Here is a 16,175-nt window from a genome sequence, read left to right on the forward strand (position 1 = left end):
CTTTTTTTTTAAAAATCCCACTATACTAAGTAAACAGAGGGAATGGGGAAAATGGCACTGAGTCAATTTGAAGTAGTAAGGAAAGTATGTAAGGACAGCTAAAAGCAGCAGTGGTGAAAAGAAGGACATTTTTCTGCTTTTAAATATATTAGTAAGACAATTACCTTTAACATAGGTAAACCATAAAAATCAGAATATTGCATTTTTTATCTGAGAAAATACCAGATGATGATTTTATATTCAATATGAGTAATGGAATATAAAGATTTTGCCTTGCCAAATCTCTTCTATTGCTTTTAAAGTACTGGGGAGAAAAGGTAACATTGCCACTGTGTTCCTATTTCACTGTGGCATTTCCATGTCTGACAGTATTTTGATTAAGAAATCCGCATCTAAAATAAGCACCCCACATTAAATGGATTAAAACTCATTAGACCATGAAATGCCAACAGTAAATAGAAGTCATCCCCATCAGTAAATGTGTGTTTCTAGGGGGCTCTAACATGGATTGAATCGTAAGCTGAGGTTATTCAACATTCATCAAAATGACATTTCCACACATTTATAATTGATATCACAAAAATTAGCATGATTTAGCTCAGAGAGTTCTGCAGTCCAGCAGCACCAGAAGGTTCCCAATGGGCTGGGCAGCTCTACAACACCAGATCTGCTGGGCAGATGTAACCAGAGCCTTTACATCTAAATTCAACTAACATTTTACTGGAGCAAAAATTTTTATTACTATGGCTTTTATAGAAATTTTTTAGAGACAAGAAGGAGAAGGAGAGGAGCAGCAGTTCTTAAATGGTAAATAAAGTTGATGCTGGATTCCACGCCCCACGGCAAAACAGAAGGAGCTATTCCCAACATTCCAAGCACAGCCAGGTCAAGACAAGTTGATAATGTGTGGATATGTTTGTCCCCTTCTCTCAGCATACAAAACATTTTCATTTGACATGAAGTCTTTCCCACTGAAGTCTTGTGAATCTCCTGCCAGAGATCTAACTGGCCTCTTCTTCCAATCTCTTCTCCCAGGTAACAAGCGACAGGATGAGAGGAAACAGCCTCAAGTTGCACCAGGGGAGGTTTAAATTTGATCTTAGAAGAATTTCCTTCATGGAAAGGGTTGTCAAGTATTGGAAGGGGCTGCCCGGGAAGGTGGTGGAGTCACCATCTCTTAAAGTGTTCAAAAAATGTGTGGATATGGCATCTGAGGATATGGTTGAATGGTGAACATGGTGGTGGTGATGGGTTGATGGTTGGACTTGATCACCTCAAAGGTCTTCTCCAGTTTTATCTATACCATGATTCTATGATGCTATGACTAAATTCACGACTCCCATGAAGGATGATTCAATCAGCATTTCCCCCATTTTCTTCACTATTCAGCATACTTCTTCTGAATAGGAATTATCTTTCCTTCAAAAAAAAATATTTTCTTTCAGTCTTCTATTACTGATACCCAGTGGCTACTTTGTCTCTTTCTGACTCTCTCTAATGTTTCATGCCAGGCTTCAACCTGAGCAAGTTATTATTCATTGGCCAGACTGCATGATGTGCCTGAATGGAACTGAGATTTAGAACAGGCCAGTGAAGGTGCCAGCTTGAAAATGCAGCATCTGGAAAGGGAATGGTACAAAAAGCACCATTTCCAGGTGAGTTCCAAGCTCTGTGGATGGAGACTGCATCCAACTCCTGGACCTTCAGTATTGAAATGATCAAGTATTCAACTAAAATCTCAGCTGCAGCAAAATACCTTCTTTCAATTGAATAAGAAACTGTTGAAGGACAGTTCTTCAGAAAACAAAACTTCTCTCTTTCTGAAATTAAAGGCCACAAAGTATTTTCTGGTCAAAGGCTCTATTTTTGATCAAGAACTCCTCAAAACAATTTGACATTTTGACATTCTTCCATGTTCCTGTGATCCACATGCATAAAGTGAAATGACTGCATCCTTTCAGTATCCTTTAAAATTTGACAGGTACTGTGAAAAAGTTAAAGATTGTGTTTTGGTCTTACTTCACAATAGGCAGTTTGGTGAAGGGAACAGGAGGTAGCTTCAAACCATCTGGAAGAGTGATGACTTCCATTGTCCCAGGGCATTTTGCCGTGTAGCTTTCCAAGCTCTGCGTGACATCTTTCTTTTCTAGAAAATAAAATTGAAAAACAATTTCAAACTCACATTTCATTGAGATTATAGCCTTTTTTTTTTTTTTTTGTACAAAATAACTCAACTGGCATGTCAACTAATTTCTCCATTCAGCACTTGAAGTTATGTTCAACCTTGACAGATGGATCAAATATAATTAAGTGACCTTAAGCAAAAGGGTTTTATAGATTTCTCAGAATTTTTCAAGTGCCAGTCTACACCTACTTTTTGTTAGGGTTTTTTATTGTCAAAATACAATTTTTTACAATTCCACCTATTAAATCTATATATCCAAACAAAACAATCAGCATCACACATATTAAGGTTATTAATAATAGTATTGTATGGGAACAAGGACTGCTCTGAAACATTCAGTTAAATAATATCAAAGGCAATGAAGAGAAACAAATTACTTTTGATGTTAACTTGTGTGAAAACTATCTAATCCTCAAAATAATTGTACTGTGTTATGCTACTAAATCAAAACAACAGGAAAGAAAGATTTTCTTTGGTTTTGCTTAAAAATACAAGAACATTCAAACAAATATATATTATTTGGTTTATCTTCAAGAATGTACAATGATTGCTTATTAGTTTTATCCAGGAGTTATTTTCAACAATACATAAAATTGTGTCTCCAGAGAAAAAAAGTCTATTTGGAAATATAAAGCCTCAACACAAAATTGTATTTGATCTTTATGGTGCCTTCCAACCCAAATCTTTCTACGATTCTATGATTCCACATTTCTCTGATGAAATTGAAGTCTGCAAACAGAGAAAAGCCTGGCAGTGTTTGTTTAGAGGTGAGAATAAGGCAGCTGAAAAGACCTATATTGTTTTAAAGTGAATATTCATAGCCTGTTGGAAGGAACCTTAAAGTCCAACCCTGCTGCCATGGGCAGAGACACCTTCCACTAGACCAGGCTGTTCCATGTATGTGCTACCAATAAAAATAATTATTCAATATCGAAACTGTATCTAGAAAATACTTAAAATAAAATACCAATGATAAAACTAAATAGGAAAGGGGAGGGTGATAACAATTAGTTATCAGTAGTAGTACTACCAAATAAACCTGCTTAGAGAGGTGTACTGGGTTATGCAGCAAGGAGAGGCCTTTGGGAGAAGGCACCAGGGTATCTCCATTCCAGACAACCCCAAAACAAATCTGCTGCTGCCCAGAGCTGGGCCAGTCAGTTATGCTGGTGGCACCTCTGTGAGAACATATCTACGAAAGGGTAAAAAATGCTGCATAGCAGCTGTGAGAGGGAGGAGTGAGAAAAATGTGAAAGAAACATATCCTGTAAACTGTGCCAAAAGTACCAAAACCTGCCCAAAACACCATCTTGGGCCTTGAAAAGCACAAACATCCAGCAATGCTTGTGCTGCCCACACCAATCCAGCTCAGTTTGTGAGTTCTACAGCCACAAGGAGTACACACTCCTTCAAAGCAAATCAACAGTGATTGTAATCCCCTTCATCACTATGGAATTAATGACACATAACTGACAAATTGCCTTGCTCGTGTCTGTGTTTCACTGAACAGTCTCTTGAGCCATTCCCCACGTTTTAATTGCCTGTAGGGAATATTCCCAAAACCACATTAATTAGACATCCATATATACTCAGAGCAGCACAGCACAGCCAGGAACTGTAGTGGTTCAAGGCTGAGTATTACCATCAAACTTTCAGGTTATTTGCCATATTATGAGCAAGGGCACACAGTGCAAGCAGAATCCACCGAGATGGAAATCTTCACCTACCAGGAATGATGAAGGTAATACTACAGCATGTGCTTAATTGTGCTTGAAACCAAAGGTCTGCCACTCCAGAGCACTGCCTTTCATTCCCTAGTGTGAAACACTGTCAGTTATTGTTCTCAAAGAAAGCAGGCTGCCATTTACAAGAATTTGTTTACAGATTTTTGAGTCACGTGGTTATTTCCTGGTAGCAGCTCCCCACACTTTGCATGAGAAAAAAGACAAACCAAACCATTTTTCTATGTTGATGTGGTGTGAAACACAGCTTTAAACATGCTGCTGCCAGGCCAGCAGCTCAGCTCCTTTTTCTGAGCACCACACCTCAGCCAAGATGCTGAAGGAATCCACATCAGCAGGACACGATGGGAAGCATTCACAATGCAAAAGAGCTGCTGGTCCTGCCCAAGAGCCACTTCTGAAAGCAAACACTGGAACCTTCTCCCTCGAGGAGCACCTCAGCTCCCTGACCTCTGTGGCCTAATGGTTGCCAAAAACCTGCTACAGCCATTGCAGCTCTGAATTCTCACTGGCAGCTCTGAATTCTCAGATTTTGGCTGCCTGACATCCTCTTCTGACAGAACCTCCTGGGAGGAGCCACTGAACTCCTCAACCTCCTTCCTGACCCACAATTAGGAGATTTCTGTGACTGTTATCACCAGCACTTACCTTTTTGAAAAGAAGAGACAAAAACCAGCTGCTCTTGGAGGTCTTTACCCACCTGGTGCCTTCATGCTTGTACAGGTCAGCAGGAAGGCAATCACCACTTGATCCTGTGACCTGTGAATTCACCTCAGCAGCTTTAAAAGCCTGTCCTGCAGCTGGGAGCACTACTGGATACTCTTGTGTAGGTATTAGAGACTCATTTATTGAGTGAGGAGTGACAGCTTATTTTCTCATCTGGATTAACTATGTTCACAATTTTTTAACCCTCACTTTCTCTCCAGACTCACTGAAAGACCAGGATCACAGAATGGTTGTAACCAAAGAAAGCTGAGCAAAGCCTCTGGCAGCACTGGCACGTGAGCACATTCTGCTCAGTTTGTTCAGTATAACCCCACTGTATTTTCCCCATTTCATACCAAATGGGCTTTGACTGCTTCTGACAACTGAAAATTTTGCAAGTCCACCCATACTCTTAGAATTTCATTGCTCAACCACTTCACCTCAACATAACAAGGATTGGTTTTGCATCCAAGCTGCTTCAAACCTTTTAATATGAGAACACAAAAATCTGAGAGCTTCACATGCACAGTCAGAAGCCATTAGTGATTGAAAGCTACTAAATGTGAAAAAGACAAGACTTTCTGCTCATTTCACAGTCATGTGGAGCAGTATTTCACAATAATGGAGCCATTGAAAAATCAGACCAGGACAGGACAGAAGGTCAGTTATAGACTAACATTTTTAAGCACTTTAGTAACTGTGATTTAACAGTGTAACACAAACAGCAGTTCATGTCTTGGCAGATAACACCGAAAATGAGAAGAAAACAATTCCTATAACTGTGCTCTTTAATATCTGAAGAAATTTTAAATAGCTGTACTCAGGTTCAGTTACTACCCATTGAACACTAAGGCAAAGAATAAAAACACAACATTTATTCTTTGGCAACAATTAGTTGATGTTGTGTTGATCAAGTCACAGTGTCCCCTGAAGAACAATGTACAGCCAGGTGGAATAAAGAAAGGGAACATTTCCTGTCTGACCCACCAATCCCACTGGAACAACTTGATTTCCTTATTGAGCTCACTAAAATATTGAAAACAAACAGCCCAACACCTTCTGACTCCAATTTTACCTCAGTGACAGGCCCAGAATCAACATTTCAACAAAAACCCTCATTGCCCAGGGTGCTTTGTGCTGGCTGAGCTTTCTCCTTCTCCCTAGAAGACATCAAATAATGGTCACAAAGGAGAAGTCTGAGGAGAACTCCTGCAGCAGTCCTGACCCAAGTCGCCCAGGACAGACTCAAACTTATCTCCTCAATGAGTTAACAGTAATATATAACAAGACAGAAAAGGCAGTCTAATGACAGAAATAAACCAAGAGAAAAAGCAGTTTTTGCACTCATAAACATAGAATGGCCTTCCAGTGCCTGGAGGGAGCATACAAGAAAGATGGAGAGAGACTTTTTACAGGAGCATGTAGTGACAGGATAATGGGAAATGGATTCAGAGTGACAGAGGGCAGGTTTAGATTAGATATTAGGAAAAAAAAATATTTTCTGAAGCTGGTGAGGGTCTGGCACAGGTTGCCCAGAGAAGCTGTGGCTGCCCTGGCCCTGGAAATGTTCAAGGCCAGGTTGGATGGGACTTGGAGCAACCTGGCATAGTGGAAGGTGTCCCTGCCCACAGCAGAGATGATAACTTTACGCTTGCTTCCAACTCAGACTATTCTGTGATTCTGTGATATTTCATTCACACACCCACACAAAATAAGAATTGCTCGGTGAGCCCTAGAGAAGAGAAAGTCCATGTCTGCTTCCAGGGGAATCTTCAGTCTCACTCAGCCATGAAGATGCAGATTCTTTGAACTAAAGAATTTCAAGAAGGCCACAAAACACATTAAGACCCTCACAAGAGCTGCAGTAGAAATTGATTATTCACAGACAGCAACCACTACACACCTTTTACTCTGCAGTTAATCATAGATTGCAGGGAGTGTGCAAAGCTCCTCAGCCTTTCAGGCAGTGCCTGAGCTCTAGTTTGGGCAGGGAGCAGCACATTTGTGTATTCAGGGCAATCCCCTTTCCCAAACACAGCCAGGCCAGACGTGTGAGCAAAGCACCTGGGCAGGACCTGCAGGATCAATCCACTCCTGCATCACCAGGGCTGGAACTCAGCAGACAAGAGCAGCTCCTCTGCCCTGCAGCAGCACCCTCTGCTTCTCCACCCCATTAACTCTGACAGGGATTGGGTGATGGCACTTGCCAGTTTCGATAACAAACAGCACCACTAGTATTTTTCTGAAAAATGCATGGAGCAGGTAAACACAACTTAAAGACTGCTCAGAAATTTCGTACTTGAACAAGCTGCTTTGACAGCAACACAGGAACCCTGAGTGTTCATCCCACTGCTGCAATAAATGTGTGTGCTCCCCACAGACTCCAAAGCCGCTCTTATGGAGAAATGCACCGGCAGTCAGCAGAGAGTATGAATCCCAGTTCTTTAAGAAATCAAGCAACATAAAGCTCTAAATAAACACAGCACAGACTAATAAAATTCACTGTTTGACAGAGGAAAGAGCAGAAACTAGAAGAAAATAATTAATCTATGCTATGAGAGTTAGACCTGCTTTAATGAACAGAGCATCATGAACTGTATCAGAGACTGACTCCACCCACACAAAGGATTCAGTAATGTGCTGTATAAAAGCTCATCTTTGAAAAGTAAGTTCTCAATTTACTACTAACTTTGCAGGAAAGGGGAAAAAATAATATTTTAGACACAAATAAAAATAGCTTTTAGAAGCAGAATGTTTTCTGCTTCTAAAAAGATTGTCACAGAGGAAAAGAATAGCAAGAGACTACTAAACACATCACAGTCTTCCATTACAAGGTTTTTAATGATTGTATAAAATGTATACATATGAAATCCCAGCCAGTTTGCACAAAAATATTTCTATTTAAAACCTGACTTAAAAAAAGGGACATAGCTGAAGACAATTCATAAAGACACTATTAAAATTTCAGTGTCTGGTTCTTCACCATATCTCAGAACTTCAGATGTCTGCATACTTTCAATATTAAAAAAAATGTATTTTGTACACACAAAATCAGTATATAAACCACTGAAATCAATACTAATTTTTTTCAGGTTAAGGAATACCAGGAGTCCTATCTTTACAAAAAGTAAAGTAGACACAGATAACTTCTATAACAATAAATGAAGTTCAGGACTGCTGCAAAGCTGCTTATGGGCAAGGCAGGTTTTGTAAATATTCACAGATACAATGGTATAACTGTAAAACACATCTGATCCTGGATTTCACGTGGAAGAAGCGGAGGCAGAGGATGGAAAGAACACCACATTGATTTCTGCAGAACATTTTCCCCAATATACTGTTATGCAACGTCACAGGAATTTGGCCAGAAAGGTTTATCAGGATTCAAAATTTCAATGCCTCCACCAGTGATCTAAAATTGCTTCAGAATAGGATGGTTTAATTGTTGAAAAAACTGGGAAACTGTCTGAAAACTTAAAATGAAAACATGTCATCTCTCTCTCCCAATGTACAGTTGAGTTTTCCCATCCCTCTGTAAAAACATTTCTTCAGCGTCACTCCTACCCCACTCATCTTTCCTTGGCACATCCAATCACGCTCAATGGACATCATATGGGGAGCTCACTAAGGTACATGGATGATCCATTTTTAAACATGGATATTTATTTTTCCATATGAAATGCCAATTTCAACAGCAGCTTTGATTCCAGTGCTTTAATTTGAATTTAGGGTGAGAGAGCAGTATTGAGTCTGTGAAATGTCATATAAAATATATTTGAATTTCAGTAATATAGCACCTCCTAAAATAGCTTCCTTTGGTACAAAAAAATTACCACTTAATAATACAGCACAAATTTTTCATGTCTTCATCTTGCCAATTGAAGTAGCTCTTCCCCAAAGGAATTTTTTTTTCCCCTGGAATAAAACCTTGCAATGTGCCTCCATTTGGACACCTGTATCTTTTCCCTCATTTAACTGAGGGAAATCACACTTCTTCAAGATCAGAGGTACCTACATGAAGACAGCAATTTTGGGCTAAAGCTCAAAGACTTCATTTTGTTCATGAGCAACCTCAAAAAATTAATAGGAAATCTTTGCCATAAGAAAGCACTACTTTACTGTAACAATTGATCATAGCCTAAGAATTTGGCAATGGCATTGGCTGGAGTTTTTGTCTTACCTCACTGACACACAAGTCTAAGCAAAGATAAATCATGTGTGAGACTTTCAGGCTGGCCTGTAATGCTAAATACTTGATTCATAGTACATTATTTTTGTCATATAACATGACTAAAAATTGTTGTGTTTCATATTTACTGCTATGCAAATGAATTTAAATCTTTTATTCCTGTTGCTAGTTTACTCCATTTCATTCAAACTTCAAAAAAAATCGAAGTCTAAAAGATATATAATTCAGGTAAATAAATTACACTCTCTTAATAAAGCAGTTTGAGTAAAGTTATTTAATAAAGTTGGCTTGTCTCTACAAAACACAAATTCCAGGGAGACATTCTAAAAGTGGGGGGGTTAAAAAAAGCAGGAAGAAGTGTAGCAGGAACACAGCAGTGCTAAAATTTGATAGCACAGAACTGATGAAAACACAAAAGCAGATGAAATGCAGCAGAAGTCACAGCACCATGATGAATAAGACTTAACTGGCTTCTAAGGAGTCTCCTTCTACTTCACAGAAAATCTCCCAAGTCTTTTATTCCAACCCATCAGAAAGCATTTCCATTCAGGCTTTTTTAATATATTCATTCTTAGACCACATTGTGCCACTGCTATACATCAAACACACAAGGTGAGAAGTCTGTTTAATTACATTTTTATACATATATACACACACATACACTTATTTATATATAAGTACATAGGCAAGATATGGCATTAAGCTGAAGCTGTGAAATATTTCAAAGTAATGGCTAAGAACTACCCAGGCTGCTATAAATATTCCCTGGTAATTATACTGTAGATTTCCATCTTCAGTTAATTTGAATATTATAAGACCAACCAAAGCAGCTCCTTTTTGAAAGGTTTATTGGTTGGGCAATACCAACTTGCAGGTACTTTGTCAGCTAAAATACAACACAGTGCATTAAAACCAGTTCATCAGTGTCAGTTAAGTAAACCTCACTCCAACTCTGAAGTTTACATCAAGTTTTAATTTGCACTAAATTCTCTGTTCAGTCTGATTGAAGCATTATTCTTTTTAGCCCTTGCAAACAGTAACATTTACCTTTCTAAAAAATGAATTTACACGCCACAGACAATCTAGGAGAAATGCTGCCCTAATTTAAATGCAATTTAAAGCATTTCAAACATTGCAGCACAAAAGAGAAGCTACAGAGCAAAGCAGTTGTGCCTTCATTGCACAGCTTTGGAGATTACCTGTGACAGCATCAGCAGACTCTGGAAAAGCAGGATTCCAACACAGGATCTCTTATCCTCCACTCTCAAGAAACATTAACACAATCAAGTCTATTCTAGAAATTTTTCCAAATAACCTTGGCTTGGCAACAAATTGTGATATAGTCACTTTTGCCAGTTTCTTAATAGCTGACATCTGTTTTGACAAGTGCTGCTTTGGGCTGGGGTAGAGTTAATTTCCCTGACAATAGCTGGGCTGGGGCTGTGTTTTGGGATTTGTGCTGAAAACAGTGATGATAATACAGGGATGATTTGGTTATTGCTGAGTACATGACTGGGAATCTCTTTCAACACTCTCAACTCATTCTCTTATTGTTTCTATCTCTTCTAATCATTAATGAACCAACATACCCATAGATGTTTTTGGTTTTTTTGTTTTTGTTTTTTTTTTAAATCAGGAATACTCTATCAACTAAATCACACTCATTTAAATGCTCCATCATTCCTTGAAAATAAATCATACTTCAAAGATACTCTAACCTCTTCCTATTAGATCACAATTATCCACACATCTACTATTATATACTAGAGCTTCTTATAATGCACCCAGTACTGAGGCCAAATTTATTGAAATCCAGAGGGGTTCAAAGGATGGAATTTGGTTTACCTCACTTCAAGAGAAGCATCCACAACCAGGGTCACTTAGTCAGTACTGAGACAGCCACAGATGTGTAAGGGGAGTGATAAATCTTGTAAAAAGAATCACTGCTGTGGCCAGGGTCACTAGGAAGACTATGACATAGATATATCAGTTGGAAGAACTTCCATCCCTCTTGATCTCTTAAAAAAATACAGCAATGCACTTGCCATTTGTAATTTTAAAGTGAAGATAAAAACACTTTAAGAAATTAACTGCAACTGTAATTCAGCTGTTTAAAATTAAAAGGCTTTTAGTGCCTTTGAACCTTATCTGGTACCTGAAATTTATTACTGTTCATTTTACAGTTCAGATCACTCCCCACCATAAACCACTTCTAATTACATTTCAAAATAATTTCACAGATTTATTCTCTGTAGAGGAAGGACCAGCCTTGGAATCTTCTTTCCTAAACAGAAAACCTTGATCCAAATTTTCTGATACAGCTCAATCTTCCCTGAGAGTGTCTCTTTCCATACCTCAATTATCTTTCTTTCAGTTCTGGCAGGCTTCCTGCTTCTGTGTGAAGTTATTATTTTTCTTGAGTTGAGCAAGTTACACCTCAAAATCTTTTCTGGGCTTATGTCTTTATTTGTAATATTTATAATCTTGTTTCCTCTAACCTAAATATGAAAAACGGGAGAAAAAAACAGAAGAGCAGCATTATGAGAATAGGCAGGAGAAATGGCAAACAGAAGGGAGAAATGGTGAGCAACCAGCTCAAACTGAAATGAGCTGAAACTCTCAACAACTCTGGCTACAGCTCTGAAAACATGGGGAAATGAGAAAGTCACAGCAAGACTTGGATAGGAGAGCAGAAGGCAGTGAGGTGAACAGAGTTACAAGCTGCTCCAACAGTCCCTCAAAAAACGATGTCATTTTAAATTATTCCATGGCCAAAAGTTATTTATAGGCTCACAGGTTATTCTTATCCCCTGCTGCAGTGAAATCCATTTAGTCCAATCTCTGTGGGGAGGTAGAACCCACCAAGTGCCTGTGCAGCTTCACTTCATTTTCCCAGGTTTGGATGGAAATTCAGGACAAAGTTACATGTTTAAGATCCTCAGAAACTGAGTCTGGTCCTTACTGCTGCTTGGCAGGAGGGCTACAAAGGGTTAAAGTCATTCCACATTGTGGCCTAGCTGTCAATTTTCAGGAGCCCAGTTTAATATTCTTCCTTATTTTCCATACTTCCACATAGCAATTTGAAATTTAAATGACACTGAGGGAATGCATATGCAATCTGTTCCGTAAATAAAAATGTCTAAGATACTGCATAATCTCCTCTTTCAAACTGCAAGATGGAAAGACATATTTTAAGAGTTGTAAGACACCACGTCTGACATCACCAAATTACACTCAGTCCAGGCTTAACCACAATTTCTGAAGATAAACAAGGTTTGGAGTTTCTTTCTTAGACCAAGCTCATCACTTCTTTGCATAAGGCACAACCTCACCCTGCCAGCTGACATCTCACCCATCACATGAGGACAGCAGGCTTGAAAGGAAAAGGTTCCAAAAGTGTTCTCACATTAATGATGTGAAGTCCCTCAGCTACCAAAAAGTCCAAGCTGTCAAGGCATCAAGGTGGCCTGCTCAGCCAACACTGACAAGTCCATCCCAACTCATCTACAGGATGAGGGGAACTGAAACAGCATTCAGCAGAAATTTTGGGAGAAATTCTTCACTAGTTATAATGACCTCAGTACAGGCTGAAAATAAACATCTTTATTAGTATCCAATGATTTAAGAAACAACCACACAGACGAAGGACAGACACCAGGATATTCTGGGAAGTTCTCTCTATCACCTACTGTCGGCTCAACAACAAAGACATCCAAACCCCTGGTGAACAGATGAAAAATTACTTCTGCATGTTTAATGCAGAATCATCATAGAGTCAGTAGTTTAATTCATTAAGTACATGACAGAGCAGTTGAGAGCTCAGATGTGAAAGCTGTCACCTCGACGGAAGACTGGAAAGAACTCAAATGCAGCAACAATAACCACAGGACAGGAAGATCTTGCTGCACTGAGAAGCACTGAGAAGTGCACATTATTTCCCAAACAACAAAATAGATGAACCTTGGGGATCTTTAAAGAATTAGCCCACCACAAGAAAAAAAAAAAAAAGAATGGAATGGAATAGTCCTATCCTAGTTTCATCCCATGCTAGGCGTGGTGGGTGAGAACACATGACCTCAGCACATCGAGATCCCTGCCACCAGAAGCAAACAGCAGGAATCCTGAAATCTTGGAAACCTGCCAAATGTCTGAAAGAACACGAACTTGCAAGGATGAGGGACTGTTCTGATCTGCTCAAGCTTAAGAGAGACAAGTTTTGCCTTGATCCACAAATCCAGGAAGGAATTAGGTTCTGAACATACCCAAAAAGAAGATTAAAACACAAACAAGGTCAAATGTTTGGATCCAAAGAGATAACTTAATTTTTTTGTAGAGGAGGAAAAAAGGAGAAAATAGGAAAGTAGGAGAATGCCAAGAATGATGAGGAGAAGCACAGGAAAGGGGTTACCCCCACCATGGCTCCAGCACTGCTCACAGAGTGCCATGGGAGATCTCCCTGGGTGCCACCGGGCGCTCCCCGGGATCACTCCCAGAGCTGCCCAGCCAGGGAGCCAGAGCCAGGGCAGCAGCACCAGCAGGGTGGAGCAGCCTCATGGGAGCAGCCAGGACAGCAAAGACTCCAACACTTTGTACACCTCACAGATTTTTGGCAGGTTGGGTACTTGCTTAGAGAGGGTTTTGTGAATGGCAACCTCACATCAAGCTCCCAGCAACAGCAAATCACTGGTGACTTTCATCTCCGCTCCCCTAAAATCCATTGGCTGCTCCTCAGTACCCAGGCCAAGTTCACCTAATGTACCCAAAGGTTATTGCTCCCTTCCCTAGCAGATCAACTGCAAGGTCTTTCAATGGTCTTCAAACAGGGTGCCTCATTTTCTAAAAGTAAGCAGTTCAAAGCTTTCACTTTCAAACCTCAAATCTTCCAAGAAGCGATGGAGAAACATTCCCAATTCAAGAGTACAGAGTTCACCACAGGACTGCCTGGTGAGTGGACAGTCACATTGCCTTAGCAGCTGTCTCCAAAGAGTTCTCTGTTTAGAGAGGCCCTAACTTAGAATTATTTGCACTCAATGCAAGTCACAGCCCTTTTAAGTTGTATGAATATTATCAGTGAAGAGCCACAGTAAAATAATGGCATTTTTTTCCAAATACCTGACATTACTCAATTCAAATTCACTGAGCTGTACACACAGTTTTATTTCAAAAAGCATTATGCAAAAGATAGGTTCAATTCCAAGCAACTTTGCGACTGCACATTTTAATTCTTATTTAAGGAAAGTGATTCTTAAGGGCTTGTTACCATTAAAACATAATAGCTTGAGATTTGAGGTTTTACACAGAATTTAGTACCTCTTTTTGCTTAGCAGAAGACAGCATTTTACATATTTATGCAACTAAACAGCTAAATTTTAAATCAAACTTTTAGCTTCCATGTTGTTAAAATAGTGACTGACATCTCCCATTTACTTGATGATACTCTTTACTTAGATTTGCCAGGCTGCATGGTTGGAGATTCAAGTAAACATAGAGAAGCTGTATTTTAAAATGCATCATTCGATTCAAACATTAAATTTTGTTTTAAACCAGTTTTGACTATGCATTTGTGTTCCATTAACAGGAGCAAGAGTTTCTAATTAATAGATCTAGATTTCATTGAAACAAATAAATCTCAGCAGCTGAATTTCTACTTGGAGAATAAATCTTTTTTTCTCTGTTTTCTTAAGTCCCAGTTTCCAATTTGAACTGAACTAGTAAATGAACAGAATTAAATTTAAAAACTATAAAATGTTCCTTTTCTGTGTCTAGAGGCAGCTAATCCTGAGAGAAAAAGGGTTAGAATGTCAAGTTCCAGAGCCAAATGTTTAGCTGGTAACTTCCTCTCAGCTTAAGACTTTTCATTTCTATTTAGTCTAATTTTAAAAATGATCTGCCAACTACCCAAACTTTAAATACAAGAATAGGATTTAGCAGATAATCAGTAACAAGCTTTAAAAATATGAAGTTTATTTAGGACTGAACACATTCAAATGAAAACTGATTTTTAAAAGAGTGAGTTTTCCTCCACCCTTAGGAACAGGTGACTTTCTGTGCAGCATAGAAAAATAGTAAAATCTGAGCACTTCTGAACTCCAATATCACTGCATTATTTCTCTTTTCTAATTAAACCTTCAATTGATTAACAAAACCTGGACATTTCAGTCATGTGGCAACAGAGAGGAATACTAATGACACCTTTTTACCAGTTTTAAGGGAACTGTTCACAGTAAATAAAACAGTAACCTAATCATCTGCCTTCAATTCTCTTGCTTTTGTCCTTTACTAAACTCAAGACTGAAGGAGTTTTGTTGGTTTATTTTTTCCTAATATTCCAATATTTTTAGAAGAACTACAAATTTAAAGTAATTTTTATGCTAAATGGTCCCTTGCACAACATCAGGTTGGACTCCATGATTCTGGAGGCCTTTTGCAAACTTAATGATTCTATTGTAATACAATATCAATCTCAGCAGAATTACCAAAAAAACTACAGGCCAGAAATACATTTCTGGCGTTTCTTATCAATAAAAGACACCAAACTCAATGGCAAGTTCTATTTTGGATGAGTTCAGGAGAGAAGGAAAAAAAAAATTCAACTGTTTTTTAAACACATGGGAGAATATTTAGTTTGATTTTTTCAAGGGCACTAAGCATCACACTTATCCCTAGGCCTTATGAAACTGGAAGGTTTACTGAGACAAACAATGTCTGAAGGCAAAGAACAGAAGTTTCTTGTCTTTAAGAGTTCAAACCTTTTCAGGATTAGGGATTAACAATATCACATGTGGAAATGCAGAGTTGAAGAGTTTAAAACCTTGTTTTCAGCACAACTTTCCATACATATATCAACAAAGCTTCACTGTAAGTCCTGGAAAATCCAAGGACATTTTGACAGCAAATAAGATCTACAAGCAGAAAGCAAATTTATTCCAGTTTATCAGTTCCTCTCCTTCCTCCAGCACTGATCTGAGCCACTAAACAGAAGGAATAAGCAGACAAATACTTCAAGTTTGCCAACAAAGTTCTGTGCTGCAGGAGTGACTAAGGGGAGACATTTGGCTTTAAAAAGAGGAGAAAAAGAAATCTATACATTTTCACTTCCATCCTCTTTATTGTAAACAAAGGAGTAACTGGAAAAAAATGCAATTTTTACCAGGCTTACTGAGAAGCAAAACCAATTTTTAAAATCTTTCAGTACTCATTAAGATCACTGGTCTCATTAAGCTGGGTGATAAAAAAGTCACTATGGAATATTTTTCCTATGAAACATAATACAAAATAACACTTGTCCCTTTTGGCTTTTCCAGGTGATTCTGTAAATGCTACATGGTCCTATCCCATACAAGGGTCCTCACAC

At 38.7% G+C, this 16,175-nt stretch overlaps 1 protein-coding gene across 2 annotated transcripts in view; it reads right to left on the minus strand.

The window, feature by feature from the left end:
• Positions 1-16,175, minus strand: part of TRAPPC9 (trafficking protein particle complex subunit 9) — a 449,912-nt gene that overhangs the window by 405,025 nt on the left and 28,712 nt on the right. For both annotated transcript variants that reach the window (XM_053973133.1, XM_053973142.1), the window contains exon 10: positions 2,020-2,146. In XM_053973133.1, the coding sequence (XP_053829108.1) occupies positions 2,020-2,146 (127 nt within the window). The remainder of the gene's footprint in view (positions 1-2,019; positions 2,147-16,175) is intronic.

Source organism: Vidua macroura, chromosome 1, assembly GCF_024509145.1.
Source record: "Vidua macroura isolate BioBank_ID:100142 chromosome 1, ASM2450914v1, whole genome shotgun sequence".
In the NCBI taxonomy this organism is placed as follows: domain Eukaryota; kingdom Metazoa; phylum Chordata; class Aves; order Passeriformes; family Viduidae; genus Vidua; species Vidua macroura.